The following is a 25422-nucleotide window of genomic DNA, read 5'->3' as shown; positions in this document are numbered from 1 at the left end:
TGCTCTCAGGCCCAGTGACCATGCCCCGACTCTGCCTCACCTCAATTCTCCCACTTCAAAGTCCACTCCAGCAGCCAAACATTGGCTCAGTCCCCGCTCTTAGGCCCAGGCCTCACCACCTCGATTTGTCCAGTACATGCCACACTGCAACTGTTCTGCAGCTTTGAGAATTTATTACACACTGCAAAAAAGCCAGATCATACAGGTGGTACAATAGTACAACTCCAAAAGGGAAGATACGAGCTACTGATTGCAGTGATTGTTCTTGAGAAAAAAATGTTCCGAGAAATATATGCATTTCTTTGAAAATATTTCCAATTTTTTTGTTACATATGAGCCTTTATGTCTCCTAACTTCAATTTTTAAAAACTAAACATTATGCCTCTTACTTAATTGAAACTCCTATTGCAACCGTTTCCTTGTTGGACTCTTCTGTATCTGCTCGGAACTCTGACTGGGAAATGGTGTTGGTGGTGGTGGGTGGGGGAATTTTCTATTCATTTCATCTCTGTAATCTTCACCTCTGTAACTCTGCTAGTACTTCACTTAATAGGGTCGGGTATTTAAATTTGATCTCTCAATTTTAAAAAGAGGCTTTTATTTTGAGTGTTTTAATTCTCTGAATAAATAATGAAAACAGCATAGCTCTGTGTGGTCAACTACGTAACGGAAATCAGCACCTGCCCAACCTCCATTCGACCTTTGCAAGATAAATCACTCTGTGGCATTGTACTTCTGAAAATACTGAACACACTTTTGGAGAACTAGAACTAGTACATAAAACACTGTTACGACTTAAAAGTCAAAAGTATTCAACAAGTCAGGTGGCAGCTGTGAAAATTATGTTCTCTCTCTCTCCCCACAGATATTGTAAGACCTGCAGAGTATTTCCAAAAAATTCTGCTATTATTTTATTACCAGCATCTGCAATTCTCTGCTTTTGGATAATTTTGATTGTCCTGTTCAGAAACCTCATAAAGTAATATGGTGGGAAATATTTTTAACTGTTCCAAAAGGAACAGGTACAGCATTCAAGTATGATGTACGGAGACAGTAACACTGAGCAAGTTTCAGGGTTAATTTCCTGATGATGCTTTTGCTGTTCCAACTTAACATTTTCCTATCCACAGATCATAAATGTTTTCTCTTTTAAAGTAAAACTTACCCATTCTGGAGCATTAATCCTTTCTCCTATCTAAAACTGTTCCCCGTCACGTGCTCTCAACCTTTGATCTAAAAACAATTTCAGCTTCTGCAGTCTAGCCTCACAGACAAATCCTTTATCCCCGAATATAAAATGAGTTAGTCGGTTGATGTGATTTAAAAAGATGTATTACCCTCTGGTAACTTTTTCCCTTTTGCTGCTTAAGTCTGGAGCAATTTTTACTTGGTTTTAGCTCCTCACAAATTCTATTAATGAATAAAATATATTTAGTTTTACAGCAGTTTCAACAAAAGCTGGATCTCCAGATTAACTTGTTGCATGTATGTGCTGGCTTTTCTTGTTTGTACCCAGTGTCAGCAGCTGAGAGAGGAAACACACACATCCTTGTAATCATTGCTGTTGAGGTATTTGAGTTGACTTGGATCTTTCAATAGGTAAGAAGGTAGAGTTAACTTACGCAGTTATCAAATTCATGAAATCAATGAATTAGAATATTAAATAAGAGTACAAATACTTCTTTGTTTCAGGGGAGCTAAGATAGTGAATCTATTGAAAGGACAGAGAAAAGCAAAGCCTCTTGTTCTGGGTAAATAGAATTTTATGTAGGGCTGAGGGTGAAGAAAATTTTTAGAAGATCATGCCATGAGGGTAATGAAGTTAAGGAGTGAACTTAGCAAAAGGAGCTTCCTTCTGGTATATAACACAGAATAATAGCTGGTTCAAAATATACCTTAATCATGTTGTCAATTGTTAGCTTTTGAATGCATTTTGCTGTTCCTATTGAATCATGTTCTGCCCCAGGAATCCTCTGTGATTGTGACAGTAATGATCACAACTGGAGAACAGATGAAAGTATCCTACAAGGTAAATTTTCACTGTCCATCCAAGCCATTTACTTTGGTGATACTGAAGATGCGCCATTAGATGGCCTTTCACACCACTGGAAAGCTCACATGTAAAGGGAAAGATATGACACAGGATTACCAATTATTGTGATAGCACGGACATTCATCACTGGAATTGAATAACCTCTCTCATTCCCAGCCACGATGCAAATTTGATAATAAAAAATGTTTTCAAATATTTTCAAACATTTAAATGTTTTTTTATACATTTCAAACAAATGTTTTTAATGGACTTCAACACATTAGGACAAATTTAGTTGCAACATAACAGACATTTCTTAAAATAGAAACTACCCATTCAGGGCAATCCCCAACCTTTTTCATCTAATACGAATGAAATATTCCTCTGTCCCTTTCTTCCTCCTGCACATTTCTAGTTTCCCCTTTCATTGATCTTCACTCCTTAACCAAAACATCTGACTTTGTTAAGTAAAAGATTTCTGCTTAAGGAAAGAAGAACTCACAACATTGAGAAAATATATATTGGTTAAGGATTGAGAGCCAGCTAACCTACAAAAAACTGGCCAAGGTAAATGAATCATTTTCAAGATAGCAAACTTCAATTTCTATAATGTCACAGGAAACATTTTTGGCAACTATTTCCATAAGACCATAAGACAAAGGAGCAGAATTAGGCCATTCAGCCTATTGAGTCTGCTCGGCCATTCCATCATGGCCAATTTATTATCTCTCTCAACCCTATTCTCCTGCCTTCTCCCTGTAACCTTTGACACTTAGACTAATCAAGAACCTATCAACCTCCACTTTAAATATAGCCAGTGACTTGGTCTCCACAGCCATCTATGGTTGCGGCACATGGCCAAGTGGGTAAGGCTTTGGGCTAGCGACCTAAAGGTCATTAGTTCAAGCCTCAGCTGAGGCAGTATGTGTGTCCTTGAGCAAGGCACTTAACCACACACTGCTCCTGCACGTTTATAGCCCAGTGGCAGCAGTTGGTGCAGTATGGACAAGATAAGACAATGAATTCCACAGATTACCCTATGGCTAAGCTAATTCCTCATTTCAGTTCTAAATGGACGCTCCTATACTCTAAGGCTGTGCTGTCTGGTCCTAGACTCGCACACTCTAGACTTACACACTATAGGAAACATCTTCTGCATATCCACTCTATCCAGGCCTTACAATATTTGATAGTTTTCAATGAGGTCTCTCCTTATTCTTCTGAACTCCAGTGTTTACAGGTCCAGAGCCATCAAATGCTCATCATACATTAAACCTTTCATTTCTGGAATCAATTTTGTGAACTTTCTCTGATCTCTCTCCAATGCCAGGACATCTTTTCTCAGATAAGAGGCCCAAAACTGCTTGCAATACTTCAAGTGCGATCTAACCAATGTTTCATAAAGCCTCAGCATTACATCCTCATTTTTATATTCTAGTCTTCTCAAAATGAAGGCTAACATTAAATTTGCCTTTCATACCACTGACTGAACCTGCAAGTTAAACTTTAGGAAACCCTGCACAAGGACTCCAAAGACCCTTTGCACCTTTAAGTTTTGAATTTTCTCCATTTAGAAAATAGTCTACACCTTTATTCCTTCTACCAAAGTGCATGACCATACACTTCCTGGTGACTTATCGACCTTCACATCTTTTAGCTACCCAAGCACCTTCTCCTTAGCAATAACAATTACACTCACTTCTGGCCCTCGATACTCTCCAATTTCTGGCGTGCTGCTAGTGTCTTCCAAGATGAAAGCTAACATAAAATACTTAATATGTTTGTCACCATTTCTTTGTCCCCCATTACTACCTTGCTATCATCATTTTCTGGCAGTTCAATATCCACTCTTGCCTCTCTTTTACTCTTTATATATCTGAAAAAAAGTTTGCATCCTCTTTTATGTGATTAGTTAACTTACCTTCACGTTTCATCGTTTTTCTCCTTATGTTGTTTTAGTTGTCTTCTGGTGGTTTTTAAAACCTTCTCCATCCTCTAACTTCCCATTAATTTTTGCTATATTATATGCCCTGTCTTTTGCTTTTATTGACTTTGGCTTCCCTTATCAGCTATGGCTGCCTCATTCTTTCTTTAGAATACTGCTTCATCTTTGGGATGTATTCATCCTATGCCTTCCAAATTGGACCCAGAAACACAAACCATTGCTGTACTGCCATCAACTTCCAATCAACTTTGGACTGCTCCTTTCTTATGCCTCTGTAATTCCCTCTACTCCACTGTAATAGTGATATATCTCACGTTATCATTGTCCTCTCAAACTGCAGGGTGAATTCAAAGTAAATTTATTATCAAAGTATGTCACCATATTCAACCTTGAAATTCATTGTCTTGCCAGCATAGTCAATAAATCCAATAACCATAACAGGATAATGAAAGATTGCACCAACAGGTTGGACAACCAGTGTGCAACAGACAACAAACTGTGCCAATACAAAAAGAAACAACAAATATCGAAAACATGAGATGAAGAGTCTTTGAAAGTGAGACCATAGATTGTGGGAACAGTTCAGAGTTGGGGCAAGTGAAGTTGAATGAAGATATCCCTTCTGGTTCAAGAGCCTGGTGACTGAGGGATAACGACTGTTCCTGAACCTGGTGGTGTGAGTCTTGAGGCTCTTTAACCTCCTTCCTGATGGCAATAGCAAGAAGAGAGCATGTCCTGGATGGAGGGAGATCACTAATGGTGGATGCTAAGTTCCTGTGACAATGCTTCATGCAGATATGCTTAATGGTGAGAGGGCTTTACTCATGATAGACTGGGTTGTATCCTCTGCTTCTTGAAGGATATTTCCACTCAAGGGCATTGGTGTTTCCATTAGTGGACCATGATACAGCCAGTCAATATACTCTCCACCACACATCTATAGATGATTTATGATATTATGGTTTAGATATTATGCTGAATCTTCGTAAACTTATAAGGTTTTGCTATGCAATCTTCGTAATTGCACTTATGTGCTGTGCCCAGATCAGGGCCTCTAAAATAATAACACTGAGGAATTTAAAGTTGCTAACCCTCTCCGCTTCTGATCTAGGACACTCTAGCCAGGATGATAGCAGTACAGCAATGGCTGGGTCAATTCAGAAGGCACAGGATAGGATTGGCTCATTGACCTCCAGTTTCCTATTTAAGCCAAATAGCAGCTCCTTGGTCTTGCTATCATATTAGGGCCACCGTCTACTAAGAGTTCCTTTACCACAAGTTCCGTAATTAAATATATTCAAGGCTGAGATGGATGGATTTTTGGTCCACAGAGCAGTTGAGTGCTGGGGAAAGGCACAAACAAGAGAAAATCTGCAGATGCTGGCAATTCAAGCAACATACGCAAAATGCTGGAGAAACTCAGCAGGCCAGGCAGCATCTATGGAAAAGTACAGTGGATGTTTGGGGCCAAATTGTACTTAGGTAGAAGGGTTTTGGCCCGAAACATTGACTGTACTTTTTCCATCGATGCTGCCTGGCCTGCTGAGTTCCTCCAGCATTTTGTGAGTAAAGTTAAGGTGCCAATCATGGTCTTGTTGAAAGGGCAAACTTTTGTCTACCCCTATTTCATATGTTCCTGCTTCCTACTATATTCTTTGCTTAGTTTTACCTCACATGCAAATATCATGCTCATGTTAGATTCTACTCTGTTCATTAAAGAACAAAGGAGCTGACTGTGGACTACAGGAGGAATGGAGACAGACTAATTCCTAATGACATCAATAGATCTGGAGTTGAGAGGGTTAACAGCTTTAAGTTCCTTGGCATAATCACCACCGAGGATCTCATGTGGTCTGTACCTACCAGTTGTGTGGTGAAAAAGGCACAACAGTGCCTCTTTCACCTCAGACGGTTGAGGAAATTTGGTATTAGCCCCCAAATCCTAAGAGCTTTCTACAGGGGCACAATTGAGAACATCCGGACTGGCTGCATCACTGCCTGGTATGGGAACTATACTTCCCTCAGTTGCAGGACTCTGCAGAGAGTGGTGCGGACAGCCCAGCACATCTGTAGATGTGAACTTCCCATTATTCAGGACACTTACAAAGACAGGTGTGTAAAAAGGGCCCAAAGGATCATTGGGGACCCGAGTTACCCCAACCACAATCTATTCCAGTTGCTACCATCCGGGATAAAAAGCTCCGGGCCAGCTTCTCCCGCCAAGCCATCACACTGATTAGTTCATGCTGACACCACTGTATTTCTATGTTATATTGTTGTACATACAATTTATTATAAATGACTATAAATTGCACATTTAGATGGAGACAAAACAAAGATTTTTACTTTGCAAGATGCAAGATGGAAAGCTGAGAAATTGCTCGTTTTCTGACTCTAAGTCAATTTTGTCTCCATACTTTATACTTCAGAGAGAGATTTTAATTTTGCAGACATCTATTATGTGGCATTGTATCAAATGCCTTTTGAATATATTTATGTGAAATAAGTGGTTTGCAGCTTCTGAGCTTGTACTGTTGAACAGGGATGTAACAACCTACAATGATTGAGATCCATCAATAAGTCTAAGTGCTGATGACAGGAAAAGCTTTTGGTAATTGGTGTCCTTTAAACACATCACCTCCAGTGACCAACATAGAAGTGGGCATGTTTAAATGAACTATAACATTTCCAGAGCTAAATAATTTGCAGATGTACTTTGAAGAATACAATGTGTTCTCATGCAGAACAATACTAGCCTGCATCAAACGCTCCACAGTTTTATCTTCTGTTTGCTGGCCTTTTGTTTCAGAAGTAATTAGCATCTAACAATTCAGCAAAGACACACAATAAGGTTTATTGAATCACTATTTTAAAAAAAATGTGCAAAGAATGGGCCTGAGAAAATGCTGGAAGAGATTTTTAAATAAAGGATCACCCTTTCATTCTAGCTGCTTGCAACTAGATTCTCAAGATTGCATCTCTAGTTAGCAGACTGTATAATTCATGTGTTCAGATTAATTTCATCTTTATTGAGTTCAATAATTACACAGCCACCTTTAACATTGTTGTGCTAAAGTAGGTTTCTATCAAAAGCACAAAACAAATGAGAAAGCGATGTTAAGCCTTGGGTCAACACTGTCTGCAGCGGCAGCACAAATGCTGACAGAAATGTACAGTACACATTTCACCCCATAGATGTTGCTGTTTTCACTTTTGTGTTTCTCATACAATTGGAATATCCAACAGAGTAGAATGGCATTCCACTGTGTTCTGCCTATTGAACTGAATTTACGATTGCCAAATCTGTCTCTTCCTACGAATTTTCCTCAGCTCTCTGTTATTAATTACTGAATCTGTTACTGCATTTCACTTATTTCGGATGTGCGGTCCAAACTCCAAATATAATCAGAAAGTATTCTTCTAATCTTGAACATCAAAGTAATCAATGATTGGTTCCTCCTTAAATGGTTTTTGCATGTTGAATGTTCCATTGTCAATCCTGGGTGATAACAGAAAAGAGTTTAGAATTTTGCAATTTAGTAACATGCATGTTACAAAATTTAACTTTGATCTGTTGAGTGTAATTTTAATGCACAACTGTTTGGCTTTCGTCTTCCGTCTTCTTTAAACCTATATATTCAACTCTGCTGCTATCTCACAATAACCTAGTCAGCTGTCTGCTGTGTGCACTCATCTATAATGGCAATCAGGTAAGGATACAAGGTCTTGCATCCTTGTATACATTTCCAAAATCACAAATATGGTTGATTAACTGCATCCTCAGTTCAGGAGCGGTAAATGGTAGCTGTGTCAGTGAAGTCCACATTTCCTGAATAAGAAAGGGCAATAGCTCAGTTTTCTCATCATTTCAAAACCTTTCTACGGTCTCACCTATCAATCTCAATTTATTTGTTTAAATGTAATCTGCTAAAGCACAAGTGCAATTCCCCAGGGAAGATTTACTGTGTTTAAGTGTCATTCTCTGGGTAAATTCACAGAATGAGCTACAAGAAATATTCTTCAGAAAGTCTTAGAGTACTTGAAGTCCAGTCACATCAAATTATATGATGTCTCAGCTAAGTAAGCTAAAACCCTTAAATGGAACTCTTACACAAACAAATTATGGTTGGCTTTTCAAAAAACGAAAAAAATGTGGAAATGGTGGTGGGAGGGGATATGGCACCAAATAGCATTTGAGAACTTCAGAGCTGTATATGATTACACTAGAACAGAACTATGACAACACTGGAGAGTGCAGAACAGATTTACAAGGAGTTTGCTTCAGAGCCCAGGAAATCGAAGGGAAGCTTAATTGACGTGCATAAAATATGAGGGCTTGGATGGAGTAGGTAGAAAGGACATTTTTCCCCAAGCAAAGGTGACAAAATCTTGGGGGGGGGGGTGGGGGAGGTGGTACAGATTTTACAGTAATTGGTAGTAGTATTAATGGAGAAGACAGAATGTTTTCTTTCACCCCACAGCTGGTGGAGATCTGGAGTTCAAAACTAGAAAGGATGGCCAAAGCAGAAAACCTCGCATTTGACTTGGATGCGTGACCTGGAGGACGATGGACAAAGTGGCTTTTTTAACCAACACTGAGGTAATGACACAAATGATCTTCTTTCTGTGACAGTAGCTTTTCTATGATCCTATAAACTTTAGCCTTATAAAGCTGGAAGTAAATTTATCAAAGTACATACACAGTACCTATAAAAAGTATTCACAATCCCCCCCCCCCCCGAAAATTTTCATGTTTTATTGTTTCACAACATTGAATTACAATGGATTTAATTTGGTTTTTTGGCACTGATCAACAAAAACAGATTCTTTCGTGTCAAAGTAAAAACAGATCTCTACAAAGTGAGATCTTTTACAAAGTCCACCCGCTTCAAGTCAATATTTACACCTTTCATAGCAATTACAGCCTTGAGTCTGTGTGGATAGGTCTCTAACAACTTTGCACATCTGGACACTACTTTTCCCCATTCTACTTTACAAAACTGCTCAAGCTCTGTTAGATCATGAGTGAACAGCCCTTTTCAAGTCCAGCCACAAAATCTGAATTGGATTGAGGTCTGGAATCTGACTTGGCCACTCCAGGCATTAACTTTGTTGTTTTTAAGTCATTTCTGTGTAGCTTTGGCTTATGCTTGGGGTCACTATCTTGCTATCTCTTACAGACTGTATCAGGTTTTCCTTCAGGATTTCCCTGTATTATGCTGCATTCATTTCACCCTCTACCTTCACAAGCCTTCCAGGATCTGCTGCAGTGAAGTATCCCCACAGCATGATGCAACCACCACCATGCTTCACGATGTATATTTGATGCAGTGTAGTGTTTAAATCTGATGACCCAAAAGCTCTACTTTGGTTTTATCTGACCATAGAACTTTCTTCCAGCTGACTTCAGTACTCTGGCAACCTCTAGCTGAGATTTCATTGAGTTTTTTCTCAACAGTGGCACTCTCCCATAAAGCTGTGACTGGTGAAGCATCTGGGCAACATTTGTTTTATGTTCAGTCTCTCACATCTCAGCCAGTAAACTCCTGCAGTGCTGTCATAGATCTCTTGGTGGCCACCCTCACTAGGCCCCTTCTTGTCTGGTCATTCAGTTTTTGAGGACAGCCTGCTCGCAGTAGATTTACGGCTGTGGCATATTCTTTCCATTTCTTGATGTCTGACTTAACTGTACTCCAAGGGATATTCAGTGATTTGGAAATGTTCTTGTATCTATCTCCTGGCTTATGTTTTTCAATAACCTCTTCACAGAGTTGCTAGGAGTGTTCTTTTGTTTTCATAGTGTAGTTTTTGCCAGGATATTGACCAGCAGTTGGACCTTCCAGATACAGCTGTATTTTTACTATAATCAATTGAAACACCTTGACTGCACACAAGTCTCCAAAAACAGATCTCCATTTAACTAATTATGTGACTTCTAAAACCAACTGGCTGCACGAGTAAACCAGGTAGCATCTATGGGGAAAAAGGTACAGTTGTTTCGGCCTGAAATGTCGACTGTGCTTTTTTCCTTAGATGTTGTCTGGCCTGCTGAGTTCCTCCAGCACTTTGTGTATTGCTTGCATTTCCAGAATCTGCAGATTTTCTCTTATTTGTGGCTGCACCAGTGACGATTTGGTGTGTCATATTAAAGGGGGGGGGGGGCAGAGGAAGGGGACTGAATACTTGTGTGACCAATTATTTTGTGTTTTATATTTGTAATTAATTTAGATCACTTTGTAGAGATCTGCTTTCACTTTGACACAAAAATGTCTGTTTCTGGTGATCAATGTCAAAAGAAGCCAAATTAAATCCACTGATATTTAATGCTGTGAAACAATAAGACAAGAAAACTTCCAGGGGGTTGGGGGGAAGATGATGAATATGTTTTATAGGCTGTTACGAAGGATGAACAGCTCTGATGGGCAGAAGGGTGCAAGGTTGCCCATGTCCCCCCTCCCCTGGGAGAATCACAAACTGTTACTGTTACCACGCTGCTCATGAGAGGGAATGAGAGAGAGACACAGATAAGAGGAAAACAAGTGGGAACATCTGCTGCTGATAACACCGGGGGAGAGAGACCATATTATGACTCCTGTAAGACTCACGGCTCTGGAAAGGGCTGTTTACTTGGTACTATTCTGTTCGTTAAAATTCCTCAGTGGACAGCCGGAGTGGGCTGGTTTGATGGACTAAGCCATTCAAAACTGATTGACACCTGAGACCCTGTGAGTAGGGATAAAAGTGAGGTCTGGGGAGACACCCCTCAGACACACCAGGAGACGCACCAAGAGACACACTAGTGAGCACTGTTTAAGTGTTGGAACCCACGAGAAAAGTGTGGGGCATCGGAGACCGAACAAAGGATCGGTCAATTTTAACTCAGTGTTTATAGCGAGGCCGGTGGGAGCTTGTGTGTGTGTCCACCCTTGCCTGGGTGACGAGTCCACCATAGAAGAATGGTCTAGCTAAAGGACAGAGGGGTCATACCTGAATGGCCACAACAACACATCGACGGATCAAGATCGTAAAGGAAGGTTTGCAAGACAATAGCTGTCACTGTTTGATCGCTCTCTCTCTCTCTCTCTCTCTCCCTCCCTCCAACGGTTATAACAACACATTGACTACAAGAACCAACAACTACCTCAGCCTGCATGAACTGAACTTTATATTTCCATATGACAATTCATTATCCCCTAGACAACGATAGCGCTTGTTTATTATTGATTATTATTATACCCACACTTTTAGGTTTAGTATTGCTAACGTGTATTATCTGTATATTTGCATTGTTGATACTGATTTGTATGTTTTACTAATAAACACTGTTTTGAAAATAGTACCAGACTCCAACGGACACTTCTACCTTTGCTGGTAAGACACCCAGTGACGGGGTACGTAACAAGGCACTGTACTGTATGTCACCATATGCAACCCTGAGATTTATTTTCTTGTGGACAATAAACCCATAGAACAAAATCAATGAAAGATTCAATGAATTTTGCCATGGAAATTGGAAAGGACCAAGATTTAGTTGAGCATTCAAAATGAAGGGCTGCCCAGAACAGTCTAATAACTGAAATCAAAGATTGAAAGGACCTTAAACACTCTCTACTACATCTAGTAACACCTGTTATCATAGGATTCTCAGCAAGACATCTCATTCTGAGAGAAGTGTGCAAGAGATAACTATCCTAAATCCAGATTATTATATCAAGTGTGAAGCTAATTGTCTAACCATTGAAAATACACCAGGATTTGGATTGAGATGTGTGAGTATCAAGGAAACAGGCCTTCGCACTCTCTGATGAGTGTTCAGTGATGCGCTTCACTGAACAGGACCTTAAAAGAGGCACATTTGGAATTTGTTAGTTAATAACTGATTGGCTAATCAACAGCAGCCAATACCAATAAGGTAGGGTAAGGTACAGAGTGGCCATTTGGAGAGACTTGGCTGTGCAAGTAGGCCAGTGTTAAGAGTAGAAAGCTGAGGCTTTGGATCAAGAGACTCTGCATGAAGCAGTTAGTGGCCCAGGTGTGGAGAGACAGCGCCTGAAGAAAAAGGCTTCAGGCAGAAGGCAAAGGTAGCAGCAGGTAGGGTTTTGGTTGCAATCCTGCTGTGAGCAAGTGCCATGTGAGGGTGAAATGTCGACTCTTTGGTTTGGAGGTTAGGGTGAGCAGAGGCTAAGGTGAGGTCTCTTTTGTATTGTACAGTTAGAGCAGTAGGACTGGCAGAGAGATAAGTGTATGCTTTGCATGTAGTATGTGGGAAATCAATGAGCCCTCCAGTGTCCCTGGTAACTACACCTACAAGAAGTTCATCCAGTTGCGGTTCCTCACAGACCACATTAGAGAAGTAGAACTAAATGGATCACTCAGGGGGCTGAGGGGTTGATAGACTCGAGTTACAGGGAGGTAGTTTCACAGTACGGTTGCAGGCAGCTTGGTGACTGCCAGAAGGAAAGGGAACAGGCAGACATTGCAGGCTAGCCTTGAGGAAATTATGCTCAAAAACAAATTTACTGTTGTGGCGGGGGGGGGGGGGGGGGAGGGGTGAAAATGACCTAACAGGGAAAAACCACAGATTTTCTGGCCAGGTCTCTGGCACTGAATCATAACTTAAAAGGGAAGGAGGAGAAGAGGAATGCGAGAATGAGACCAGATATATTGGTTAGGGGAACAGATAGAAGATTCTGGACAAGAATGAAACACATGGATGGTATGTTGCCTCCCAGAGGAAGGATAGGGCATTAATGTAGTCAGTTGGATGAGATGAAAGTGAGGGTGAAGGGCATAGATCAGTAGATGTTATTACAATGTTGTGGTCATTACAGAGACTTGGCTGGGCAAGGGCAGGAATGGCCGCTTTATGTTCTGGGGTTTAGATGAGGTGTAAAAGGGGGGTAGGGGTGGCACTGCTAATCGAGGAAAGAATCACATTTGCATAATGAGGACATTGTGGAGGAATTGTCTACTGAGTCTGTGTGGGTTGAAGCCAGAAATAGAAAGGGAGTAACTAGAATACTCCCAACAGAGTGGTTACTCCCTTTCTATTCTATATAGAATATAGGCCCTCCGCTGGGACCCTGAGGTGCAGGTGAATAGGCAGATGTTGGAAACATGCAAAAATAACAGGGTTGTTGTCATGGGCAACTTCAACTTCCCTAATATTGACTGGCACCTCCATAGTTCAGGAGGATCAGTTGGAGCAGATTTTTAGATATATCCAAGAAGGACTCCTGATTGTATGTGGATGGTTCAGTGCCAGGAAAGGGCATACTGGATCTGATACTAGCCCAATGAATCTGGCTGGGTGACAGACCTCTGTGTGTAGACGAGCATTTTTGGAGATAGTGACCACAACTTCAATCTTTAGCATAGCCATGGAGAAGGATAAAAGTAGATGATATGGGGAAGTATTTAATTGGGGTAAGTCTAATTATGATGGTATTAGGCAGGAACTTGGGAGCTTGAATTGGCAACAGATGTTATTAGGGAAATGCACAGCAGAAACGTGAAGGTTTTTGAGGGTGCACTTGCATGGGGTTCTGGAAAGGTTTGTCCCACTGAGAGGGAAAAGTTGGCATGGTTGTCAAGAGAGTTGGAACATTTAGTTAAGGGGAAGAAGAAAGCATAGTTAAGATTTGGGAAGTAAATAAAACTCAGGTAAGGCTGTTGAGAATTATAACGTAGCCAGGAAGGAGCTTAAGAACTGTGTTAGGAGTGCTAGAAGGGGACTTGATGAGGCCTTGGCAAGTAGGATTCAACAGAAATCCAAAGCTTTCTACATTTATGTGAAGATCAAGTGAGGGTAGGACTGCTCAGGGATAAAAGGGAAAACATGCCTGGAGGCAGAGGAGGTAAGTGAGGTCCTTAATGAATACCTTGCTTCAGTGTTCACTAGGGAAAGGGACTTCGATGAATGTGAGGTCAACATAGTGTTGAAGCATGTTTAGCTTCTGAATAACATTAAGATAGGCAAGTCCCTGGGACCTAACAAGATATACCTCAGGTTACTATGAAAGCAAGAGAAGGGATTGATGAGGATCTTTGCATTCTCCCTAGCCACATATGTACAAAAGGATTGCAAATGCTGTTCCATTGCTCATGAAGGGTAATAGATAAACCTGGGAATTCCAGACCAGTGTGTCTTACGTTAATGGTGTGCAAAATATTGGAGAGTATTCTTGGAGGCAGGCAAGTATCTGGAGAAGCTTTTATTAGGGTAATGCCCTGGTTGAGATTTTTACTGCTAATGCTTTAGGGCATTTTATTTAGGGCTTGCTGTAAAAGCAGCTTGTCCTGCTAGTAGAATTGCTTGGTTTCAGCTAAAGATAAACAGCTATGATGTTTAAATTAGGACAGTTGTGTCAGGATGGTGGAACTGGGAGAAGTTTCTAGAGAGAACTGGGTGGACACTAGTGGTCTTTTTGGTGGGAGATGCAGAGAAGATCAGGAAGACGGGCCATAGGATTCTATCCTGTGGGAAGATGCGATCACAAGGAGTGATTTGCAAGATGAGAGGAGTCCAAGATGGGAAGCTCTACTGGTGATTAGTGGTGAGAATTCAGCACCATGAGTAATGATTACACCCAGATTTTGGACAACATGAGTTCCAATGCATGTGCATATTTAGACTGGTTTAATTGTAATGGGCCGTTATTTTTTTCTTTTCTTTCTCTTCATAACTATTTGATAAAGCTGAAATTAGTAAATACACTTTCTTTATAATTGTACATGGTGTATGATCTGTTACTTCTTGCCGACTAATAATGGCGTATGGGCAGTACTTACACAACATTCACTCAAATTGGGGTTCTGTTAATCAAAACATCCAAACAGTTGAACCCAAATCATACTGACCCTAAATGTACATTAAGAAAGGTAGCCTTCTCACATCTAAGTCCCCTGGATGTTAGCAGAGTCAGCTAACAAACCAAGTTTGCATGCGAGCCTGGTGAGGGTGTTACATTTGTGGGGGTTCGTCCAGGATTCGTTGAATGCTGTGCAATTGCTGTTAGGAATTCATTAAGGGTTTGCGTGTTTAAGCCTGTGTTTAAACTGGTGTTGGGAAAGTGATTAAAATACCGTAGATTCCGGATTTTAAGCCACTACTTTTTTCCCACATTTTGAACAGCTTTGAACACTGCGGCCTTTACTACGGTGCGGCTAATGCATGATTTTTTTTCATGCCGCCAAAAACATTTTGCCTCATAACAGTAGACCAATAAAATTGATGAGTAGTTCACAGAGGTCCAATGAAATTGTACGATAAATTAAGCGCACTTTCACAATTAAATTATTGTAAATCAGTCATTTGTACTCACCCTCATCAACATGGAAAACACTCGAAGAAAAGCATTGTGCTGCCTTTATGGCAGTTACTTAGTTTATAATATTTTCGCTTAGTAATTCATTTGTTAGTATGTTTTCTGTACTACAGCCCGGAATGCTAGACGTCACATCCGGTTTCGCCGTGTCTTGTGGGAAATACCGGTTTGCGATAAACGGGAAGGTGGGGGGAGCGCATTACGCGAGCGAAAACGCTGCTTTTAAGTTAAAGGCGATCAATAACTTTTCCTGGTAGGCTGCAGTATATATATTTTTACCAGTCGCTAGGAGATATTGGAATGTTGTTCGTGCACTGTTCAGTAAAAAAGTATACGCAACGTAATTTGTGTGTTACCGATACGTATGTATATTTAAAAGTAGCCGTATTACAGGCACGGTTAAAAAAAAAGCATTTGCAATATGTATTTGTTTGTTACCATATGGATTTAATTAAAAATTAAAAAATCCTCACGTGTAATATCTTTCTGTGTAAATATCTCATATTACAACGTGGGACACCTGCGGCCTAAAATCCGGTGTGGCTTGTACAAGTACAAAATTGATTTTCATTCTAAAATTAGAGCCAGCGGCTTTTAATCAGGTGCGCTCTGTAGTGCGAAATCTACGGTACTTTAATCACTTTCCCAACACAGGTCATCATTGTTGGTTGGTTGTGTTCTCTGCTTACGATAGTTAGCATGACTTTGAAGGGCAGGTCATGCTTCACAGATGTAGCAAAACAAAATGATTCAGGTAGAGTGGTAGATGTGGTATCTATGGATTTTACAGGTGCATTTTACAAGTTTCCCAATGGTAGGCTCATCCAGAAAGTTATGAGGCATAGGATTCACAGAAACTTGGTGGTGTGTATTAAGATCTTGTTTGTCCAGAGAAGACAGAGAGACTAGTGCTCTGCAGGGATCTATTCTGGGACACCTGCTCTGTGTGATTTTTATAAATTACTTAGATGAGGAAGTGAAGGGGTGGGTGAGTAGGTGATGGAACAAAGGTTGGAGGTGTTGGGGATAGTGTGGGAGGTTATCATGGGACGTGGACAGGATGCAGAGCAGGGCAGAAAAATGTCAGATGGAACACAATCTGGAAAATTGAACTTGAAGGCAGAGTACAAGATCAATGGCAGATTCTTAGCAGTGTAGAGAAACAGAGGCATAGGTGGTGAAGGCAGTGAATGATGAGCTGGCCTTCATTAGCGGGGTGGTGGGGGGGGGGGGATAGAGATTAAGGATCGCTGTTTAAATTGATTGGAGAAAAGTTTAGGGAGATGTTATAGGTATCTATTTATTTATTTATTTATTTATTTATTTAAAATGCAGACTGGTAAGTACCTGAAATGGACTGCAGAAGGTGGTGGTAGAGGCTGTTACTACCGGGACATTTAAGAAGCTCTTAGACAGGCACATAGATGTAAGAAAAATGGAAATGCTGTGTAGGAGGGAAGGGTTAGATTGATCATGGAGTAGGTTTATATAGATTGGCACAACATCGTGGGCTGAAGGCCTATACTGTTTGATGTTCAACGTCAATTCACATTTTCAGCTTCAACTGTGATGAAAGGCAGCTACCTCTCCAGTATTAGAATGCAGGAGTTTGCTTTGGTCCATTGAGTCCACGTTGGGTTTCTATTGACCAGTCTAGTAAATTCTATTTGTTTCGCTCTATCTCTGTAGCATTGCTCATTATTTTTCCAAGTTTTCCCAGTGCTTATCCACGTTCCATTAGAAATCATTCTCCATTTCCAACATCCCATAGACAGCGAGTTCCAGATTGTTTAAAAAAAAAAAACTTTCCCTGCATCTCTGTTTCTTGCCCTCAACTGGAATCTGTGTCCCTAGCCCTTGTATAATGCTATGATTTGATAGAAGACAGGATCAGGTTAGAGTTCAACTAAACGGCTAAAACTGAAACAACGTGAGCATTGTTGAGCTTCAAGCTGCTGGATGTAAACATTATGGCATTGGCTTCTTTGGTATAGTGCTGGAAGGGATGTCTAGCCTGCCTGGTTCACTGACATCCTCTTTGGGATTCATACTTCATTTCAATTATGTTAATTTCAGAGGTTCCAAAGAAAGAATAGATTTTACATAACTACATTTTCTTTAAGACTTAACTTGGTTTTGTGCACAAAAAATTTTATTGGTAAAATTACAGTCGGTAGATTACAATTGCACATGCTACTTACTTGGGAACCTGTTGCCTGTAGTGGGCAATTGGTGGTGGTGGTCTTGTTACCATCTCTCTCTCTATTACAGTAGTCAGTGAAACATTTGGACATATCGATTTTCCTCTGAGAATAAGAATAATTTATTGAAATCATTCAAACAATGAAAGAAAAAAAACTGCGACAGTTCGGATCAGATAACTGACTCGGGAGTACTGAGTGTAAATGAATAAAATTAGTTGAACTACTACAATTTCATATCATGTGCCAGTTTTCAGCACGTTATCAGCTAAAAAACTAAAATTTTACGGTGATAAATTACTGCTTACAAATCAAATGCATTTAGGAAATGTAGTTTTAAAATACGAAGTCTTCCTTTATAACTGCTTTACTTTTTCAACAAGTATCTTCAAGCACTGTAGCTAGGAAAATTGATAATTCATTGCTGTCAGGTGACTTGTGCATCCAATTTCTACTGTTGCACTTCAACCCTTTCCCTTCATTTCCCATTTTGAACTGTCTTCCTGAAGGCTCTTAATGAAATTATTACTTACTTCTAAAATTAAGTCAGTTTTCAGTAGCGGGTCCAACCTCAACAGTGACTGATAAAATCTTTAGTTATCATATAAAGTGAGCTGGATTTGTTCTCCTAAAGGAAATTTAAATAACTTTCCCAGAGTCAAATTTGTCCCTCTAAATCACACATGTGAACAGCAGAACTCTTCCCCCCCCCCCCCCGCCCCCCCCCCCCCCCCCCCCCCCCCAGAAGTCCATAATAGCTTCCTCATACTTACTTCACAGCAGTGATAACAATATTGCGCTTGGGCTCACTATCATAGCTGACACTTTCAACACCATAGACTTCAGCCAGCTCATGAATGATTCTGCGGTGCTCCCTGTTCATAGGGGGAAAGCAACGACTTTTCTTCTGCTGTTTGCCCTGAAAATTATATTTTTTTTTAAACAAAAGAAAATATTTAATATTATCACTAAAATAATTCATGCTAAAGATGTTTATCTTTACTGGTATACTTTGACTTGGCAGTTTATCAATTGGAAGGAAGAATGGAAATATTGCTGTAATCCTCAGATTAACAAGATTACAATTTTGCAGATTTTTAACTATCTGTTAAACACTATTACTTAATTGAAAGGGTAGCAAAGCAACATATTATAATGTGATTCTATAGGATCCATAGGAAAAAGATGAGTGTATTATTCTATTCTTTCTCCAGCAAAAATTTAATATTCTCTTGAAACTTGCCTTGAATCCCTAAGAATAGAAACTTAAAAGACCAGTTTCCCCCAAATACTTTCAGATGATGTAACTCCCAGCCACCAAGGCAGAAGCTTAAACTAAAATGGGAGCTTAGCACATCTGCTTGAGGATGATTTGATGAAGGATCTCAGCCCAAAATGTCGACTGTTTTTCTCCTCCATAGATGCTGTCTGATTTGCTGAGTTCCTCCAGCATTTTTGTATCTATTAAATAAATAATACTGTATTGTGGCGAAATCACACAAAAGACTAATGTTATTTCCACTTCTTTTCAACCATCATCCGCCATTTAGATGGACCTAATTAATCCAATTATGACTAAAATATACCACTGTCCTGCTGAGTGAAAATTTCAAAAAGAGCACTGGTCAATATTGAATAACACAGGTAATGTTTTCTTGTTTTGTGTTTAGCTTTGCCCAGACAAGCAATCACTTTATTCTATCTCCCTTTATACAATGAGCATTCAGGCAAGATGTACGTGAGAGTATTTTAATAATAAAGGCCATTTATTAGTTGGTGAACTAACCTTATTGACAGCTTCTACCAGAGCCTTAATTTCTTCTTCCACTTCAGTCACAAACTTCAAATCTTTCCTACAGTCATGAAGAAAATACACAACTTAAGCACACATTAATAAACATATTAATCCATATATTTATGAACTTAATAGTTAAGTGCACCATGTATATAACTATAACTAAATAACTTTTAATAAACAAAACCAGGTTTATGCCTTCCATTGCTCATGGATTTTTTTTTTCATATAGCTATTCAGTATCTCATATTAATCTATCAGAAAGCTGTACCTGTCCATATTTCAACACAAACACAAAAGCAATTACACATAGTTATTCACAATTTATAGCATTTTCCCAAATCATTCAACACAGTATAGAACAAGAAAACTGTCTCAGCTCTCTACTCAGAAGACAAAATAATTTTTTAAACCTTTTCTATTTTATTGAAGAAACGAGTTAACAAATAAGGTTGAAAGACCCATTTCAATTGTGGAATGTCTATTTGGTGCTATTTATATTTTAAAAAAATCTGATAATAGACATCTCACAATAACATGAGCAGATTCAATTACAGTGTCTTGTAAAAATATTCAGCCTCAAACCTTTGGTAACATGAATATTACAAACAGGGATTTTGAGCAATTTAATTGAGAATCTTAATTTATGAATCACAATTTTTTTATTCATAGTTGAGTCCAAAAAACAGGGTCAAGATGGCGCCTGCGTACAACGCTCCTTCGGTCGATATCTTCTGCATAGATCATTCACTTCTTTTGTGTCTTTTACGTTTGTGTTTCATCTTGAATATGACTCTGGAACCATTGGAGCCTGTGATTTGCAATTTGGAGATCGTTTGGGTGTTCCAGCACTCTGCAGACTGAGAGGATTCCAGGAGGCAGAGGCAGCATGCACGAACCTTGTGCCGATGTTCGACTCAATTTCACTGATTAGAGCTTTCACTGTTTTCTGACTAAAGTGACAAGGGAGATTGAGACATAGAGGCAAATGCAGAAGGTGAGAGCAGGCTGCCTGCCTTTTGAACGCTGGTGAGATCGCTCTGCTATGGAGAGGGAGACTGCCTTTTGATCGCTGCTAGGATCACTCTGCTACACAGCAGGAAAGGCCTGCAGTCGTGCCCAGAAAATGTTACCCAGGTTTTCTGCGTTTTGGATGCAGACTTGGCCTATAAACATTTTAAAAATCATTTTTTTTAACGCTGTGAGCGGGTGAGGAGGATCTGGGGTTCAATGAGCCTATTCGGTTTTTGTTCGTATTTTGTGTGGGGAGGAGGTATTTGGGGATTGAGGATCGTCCTGCTGTTCTTTTCTTTCTTGGTTCCCTGGAGAAGAAGAATTTCAGAGTTGTATACTTTGATAATAAATGAACCTTTAAACTTGTTTTGAACCTTTGAAAATTGTAAAGCATGAAAAACTAAAAATTCAAAAACAGAAATGTTAGCAATTCAAAAGTATTCATCTCCCTTAGCTCAGTACTTAGTTGATCCACCTCTCACAGCTATTATTGCCAGAAGACATTTTGGATTAGTCTCTATTAGCCTTACACATGTGATGGAGGAAGATTTCCTCATTTTTCCTTACAATATTGCTCAAGATGTGGCAGGTTAGTTGAGGAGCAGCAGTAGACAGCAATCTTGAGGTCTTGTCAGAGATGTTGGATCAGGTTAAGGTAAGAATTCTGACTGGGCCACTCAAGGACAATTTTCTTCATTTGAAGCCACTCCATGGGTGCTCTGATATTGTGCTTTAGGTTGTTGTCCTGCTGAAAGGCAAATTTCCTGCCAGTTTAAACTTCCTGACAGAGGCTAGCTGGTTTTAATCCAGGATCTCTCTGTATTTAGCAGCATTCTTTTTCCCATCAATCCTGACCAGATTTCCAGTTCCTGTTGCTAAAAAGCATTACAATAGCATAATGCTATGTCCACCACACTTTACAGTAGGGATAGTGTTTCCTGGCTGATGTGCAGTATTAAATTCATGCACATGTACCACTTAGCATGGAGACCAATATGCTCCACTTTAGTCTCATCCAACCTCAAAACCTTTTTCCACATCTTTATAGTATCTTCTAAGTGACACTTTGCAAAGTCTTTACGGGCCACGATATGCTTTTTTAAAAAAAAAAAACCCCAGGGCTTCTTCCTTACTACTCTTCCATAAATACCCTTTTTAAAGTGATTGTGGAGTCATGAACTTCATTTCAGTTGCAGCTACTGACTTCTACAGTTCACTCAAAGCATCATTCTCCTCCAGCGACTAAGTTTAGAGGGGTGGCCTGACCGAGGCAGTGTGGCTGGAGTTTCATATTTTTCCCCACTTTTTCATGATGGACTGAACTGAGCTCCGAGGTATGTTGAAGTGCCTTTGAGATGGTCATGTACCCTTACCATCATTTCCCTGACTTGTCTTGAGAGCTCCTGTGTCTTCATTTTGGTTTGGTCTTTTGGAAATCTATCATACTGTTGGACCTTACAGACAGAGTGGGATTCATTCAGGTGACCCTCCAACTTTCTATACCAACAAAACAGGTGAGTTCGTTTAATATATAGTATTGCACCTGAAGAAATTTAGTGAAGAATACTTTTTCTGTCTCACAATTTTGGCCTTTAATTTTTAATGATTTGTTGACAGGTTTTGAAATTTTTCTTTCAATTTGACATGATGCAGAATACTTAGTAGATCAGAAAATCCTACTTCAACATATTTTAAATGTATAAAATGAGACAGCAAAATGTGAACATTGCTGTAGGGGGCTGAATACTTTTTCAAGGCACTGTCTATGCATACCAATATTAGGGTTGTTGTCAATGGCAAGAGATGCCCTGATTTCTCAATACGAAGGGAAAAGTCACATTGTTTTAAAAAGATACAAGGAAAATAAATGGAAATCCAATACAAAACAGATTGTTTTGTTTACATCTATCAGATTCACAATAATTTAAAATCAGATAGTTTTAAGAGATTGTTCAGAATTCTGCAAGTGGTTTTACACAGGCAACTTGTGAGAAGAACAGATTAAAGTTAGTATTTTCTTGCATTCCGAGTTATGTTAGAGATTTAGCTAAGAACATTGTTTAACTTACTAATAAAGAAATCATAGACACATTAACCCATCTGTTTTATATTCAGGATATTACACAACCAAGTATAGTTCTACCATTGGTTCTTGTATATCTACACTTCATTTCAAGGCAGATAATCAATTTGACTTTGCTTACTTCGCATCTTCCTTCAGACTGTCACTGTACTTGGATCCTAAACTGCGAGTGTGAAATGGGTCTGAGGCAGGGTTAATATTTAAAGCATCTGCTATCCGTCTGTTAAAAAGATGAACGTTAAACATAGTAATGCACAGCAACAAAGAGGAACTTAAAAGATTATATGGTGACAAGTAAGCCACTGACAAATCCCAAACACCAACTGCTGGAATGTTGTTCTGCTTGAAATTGTGGTTCAATGGGGCCATATAATAACTGGTGACAATTACAACCCTGTGACTGCAACCTTACCTCAAATTCACAAATCTGATTAGTTACAAGCTTATACTGCTGAGGCAGTTAAGTACTGTCAAAGGTACAACAGTGTAAGATGAGATGTCACTTACACTAACTCCACTTTATTCACTCACCTGCACACCAGGGGCAAACAACAACAGTCACTGTAACCTACCAAGTCACACATCTTTGGATGAAAGGGGAAACTGAAGCACCTAGAGGAAACCTATACAGTAAAGTAAGAATGTGCAATGGACATCAGGATTGAGCCTTGGTCACTAGAGCTGTGAAATGCCGAGCCACCAGGCACTCTCAAAGAGCTTTTCCCCCTATACACTGCTACTTGTTGCATTACACTGTGCCTATTAACTACAGTTACAAACCAAGTATACTTCAAAAGTACTTCATTGGTTATGAAGAATTTTGTGATATTATGGTAAGATTGCTGCAGATCAAGGTAGCCACTTGATAGAATCTGGCAAGAACTGAAATGACGGGGATACAAGATTTGAATGGGTTACAGTAATAGCAGTGGAGTTATAAAGATGATATTAATGAAGGGTGGAAGAAGGCGATGAGGACAGCAATGAGACAGTTAAAACTGAATATGACAGAGGTTTGGATGAAGCACCGTCAGCCAATAGGGCAGAGACAATAAAAGGCCATGCTAAGGGGTGAAAGGTCCTTGTGATGAGGGTTCGTATCGAGGTTGGGACAAAACAGGACTGCAGCAGTAAGCAGTCAACTACGGTACCAGGGAGGGTAAAGAAAGTGTCAGAATATGGTAGTCCAGGCTTTCTGACAATGTAATATTAAAAATTAATAAAAGGACCAGAAAAGACATTTTCTCCACAAGGTTGGTTTCTCTGATATTTCAATCTGGTCAGCCTGATGCCTGACACAAGCCACTTTTGATTCCACTAACTTTTTTTTTTTAACAAGCTATTTTTCTTAAAGTTCATGCCCCTTAAGCATTTCATTACTTTCAATTTCCAAATTTAAAGCTACTAATCACAAAGTGAAGTTTCTGCCCTCTCACTCTAATGGCATTGAGGATCTTAAAAACTAACAATTTTAGTATCGGATGCACGTTATCCTCACAATAATTTAGGTGATTCAGTGTTATCTCTTTAATCTTTTTTGTTCTGTAATTTTTCATGCTAGTTTTTTAAAATACCAGTTCCTCTACAATTTCCTGAACCATCTGCACTTCTTGCTCTTTGCTGATAAACTTATTATTGTAACAGGGGAATTTTGTTCTGATAGTTTATACATTTTCAGCCTGTAACATGACTTCATCAGTCTTAAACAGGTTTATTTGTCCAGAAGTATTAGCACATACACAAGTCTGAATTCACAATGTTTCACAACACACCTGTTTCTTTCCAGCGTTGCACATTCTTGATCGCATTCCAGTCTGCATGGAAAAGCAAGTTAGTTACTGGGTGGCCATCCTGACCCTTGCACTACATTTCAAAAACTCAACAAGTTTTCAAAATGCTCTTAATTTAAGGCTATAGATTTTACTATAATTAAAGAGAACTAAACATAATAAACACTGTATACAATAATGCATCATCTTCATTCTGATAATATAGTCCAATAAATCAGCAACATATTTTGTAGTCTAAATTTTTTCAACTTATATTTTTTAGACTGGTAAATTACTATGATTTAATCTATTCCCTTATGGCTACTGTACTATTCAAGAATGGCTTACCTGGTTTGTTTAATTTCTTTCTTAGAAATGAGCCGACTGATTTCCACAGAGTCTCCAAGCTGTATGTCAGAGAGTTTACTAGCCATGGAAATAGCAGTTATCCTATAAAGAGATCAAACAAAGAACAGAATATAAAACAAGGTAACTTGATAGCACTTTATGTCAGGACTGCACAGTGGTACATGGGTAGAGCTGCTACATCACAGCTCCCTTGTCCCAGGTTTAATCAGCGTCTCCAGTGCTGTCCATGTAGAATTTGTACGTTCTCTCTGTGGCTGTGTGGGTCCTCCCACATCTCAATTAACTGGCCAATGCAAATTGCTGCAATGTGATAGGTGAATGGTAGAATGTGGGCCAAATTGATGGAAACATGGAGAACAGAATGGGGTGAACATAAAAAGGCAGTTGATGGCTGGTAGGGACTCAGTGGGCCAAATGGCCCATTTTTATGTTGTATGACTCTAGGTTATTCTCACAAACTACAAAGGAAAAATTCACTTAGGGAACTTCATGTGCTGAAATATTGTATCACTGTCAACATCTGATATTTTAAGGATTTACAAGAGAAAGTTAGTTGGAACTCTTTCACTGTTTATCTGCCTATTACCTCAATGGTCAAGGACGTAATGTGTAATGCGAAATTCAGCCCAGACTTAGCCTCCAAGTTCCATCAGTGAGCCAAATTTATTGGATGACAAACAGCTTAATGCCTAATCTGAACATCAGGTTATCAAGATTACAGTTAAGGGTTGAAGTGATTCTTAACTTCCATGAACAAATGTTAGCACTGATTCCAAGATGAAGGGTTTTATATTATTTTACTAACATCCTTAAAATGGAGATTTGTTCTTTTGGCTCTGTCGTGTCTCTGTATGGTACATTTGTGGAGATGCAGCCATCTTTCATCC

The 25422-nt window shown here is 39.4% G+C and overlaps 1 protein-coding gene across 1 annotated transcript in view; it reads right to left on the bottom strand.

Moving 5' to 3' along the window:
• Window positions 1-6985: 6985 nt before the first annotated feature.
• Window positions 6986-25422, bottom strand: part of nfx1 (nuclear transcription factor, X-box binding 1) — a 75546-nt gene continuing 57109 nt past the window's right edge. Inside the window, exons 18-24 of the mRNA XM_073054238.1 lie at window positions 24515-24616; window positions 24170-24211; window positions 22519-22617; window positions 19292-19358; window positions 18279-18424; window positions 17506-17610; window positions 6986-7476 (exon numbers count right to left, since the gene is read on the bottom strand). Of these exons, the coding sequence (XP_072910339.1) occupies window positions 7398-7476; window positions 17506-17610; window positions 18279-18424; window positions 19292-19358; window positions 22519-22617; window positions 24170-24211; window positions 24515-24616 (640 nt within the window). The 3' untranslated portion in view covers window positions 6986-7397. The remainder of the gene's footprint in view (window positions 7477-17505; window positions 17611-18278; window positions 18425-19291; window positions 19359-22518; window positions 22618-24169; window positions 24212-24514; window positions 24617-25422) is intronic.

Source organism: Hemitrygon akajei, chromosome 8, assembly GCF_048418815.1.
Source record: "Hemitrygon akajei chromosome 8, sHemAka1.3, whole genome shotgun sequence".
NCBI lineage: Eukaryota > Metazoa > Chordata > Chondrichthyes > Myliobatiformes > Dasyatidae > Hemitrygon > Hemitrygon akajei.
The sequence above is the reverse complement of the archived record's forward strand: the minus strand, read 5'-3'. Positions and strand labels throughout refer to the sequence as shown.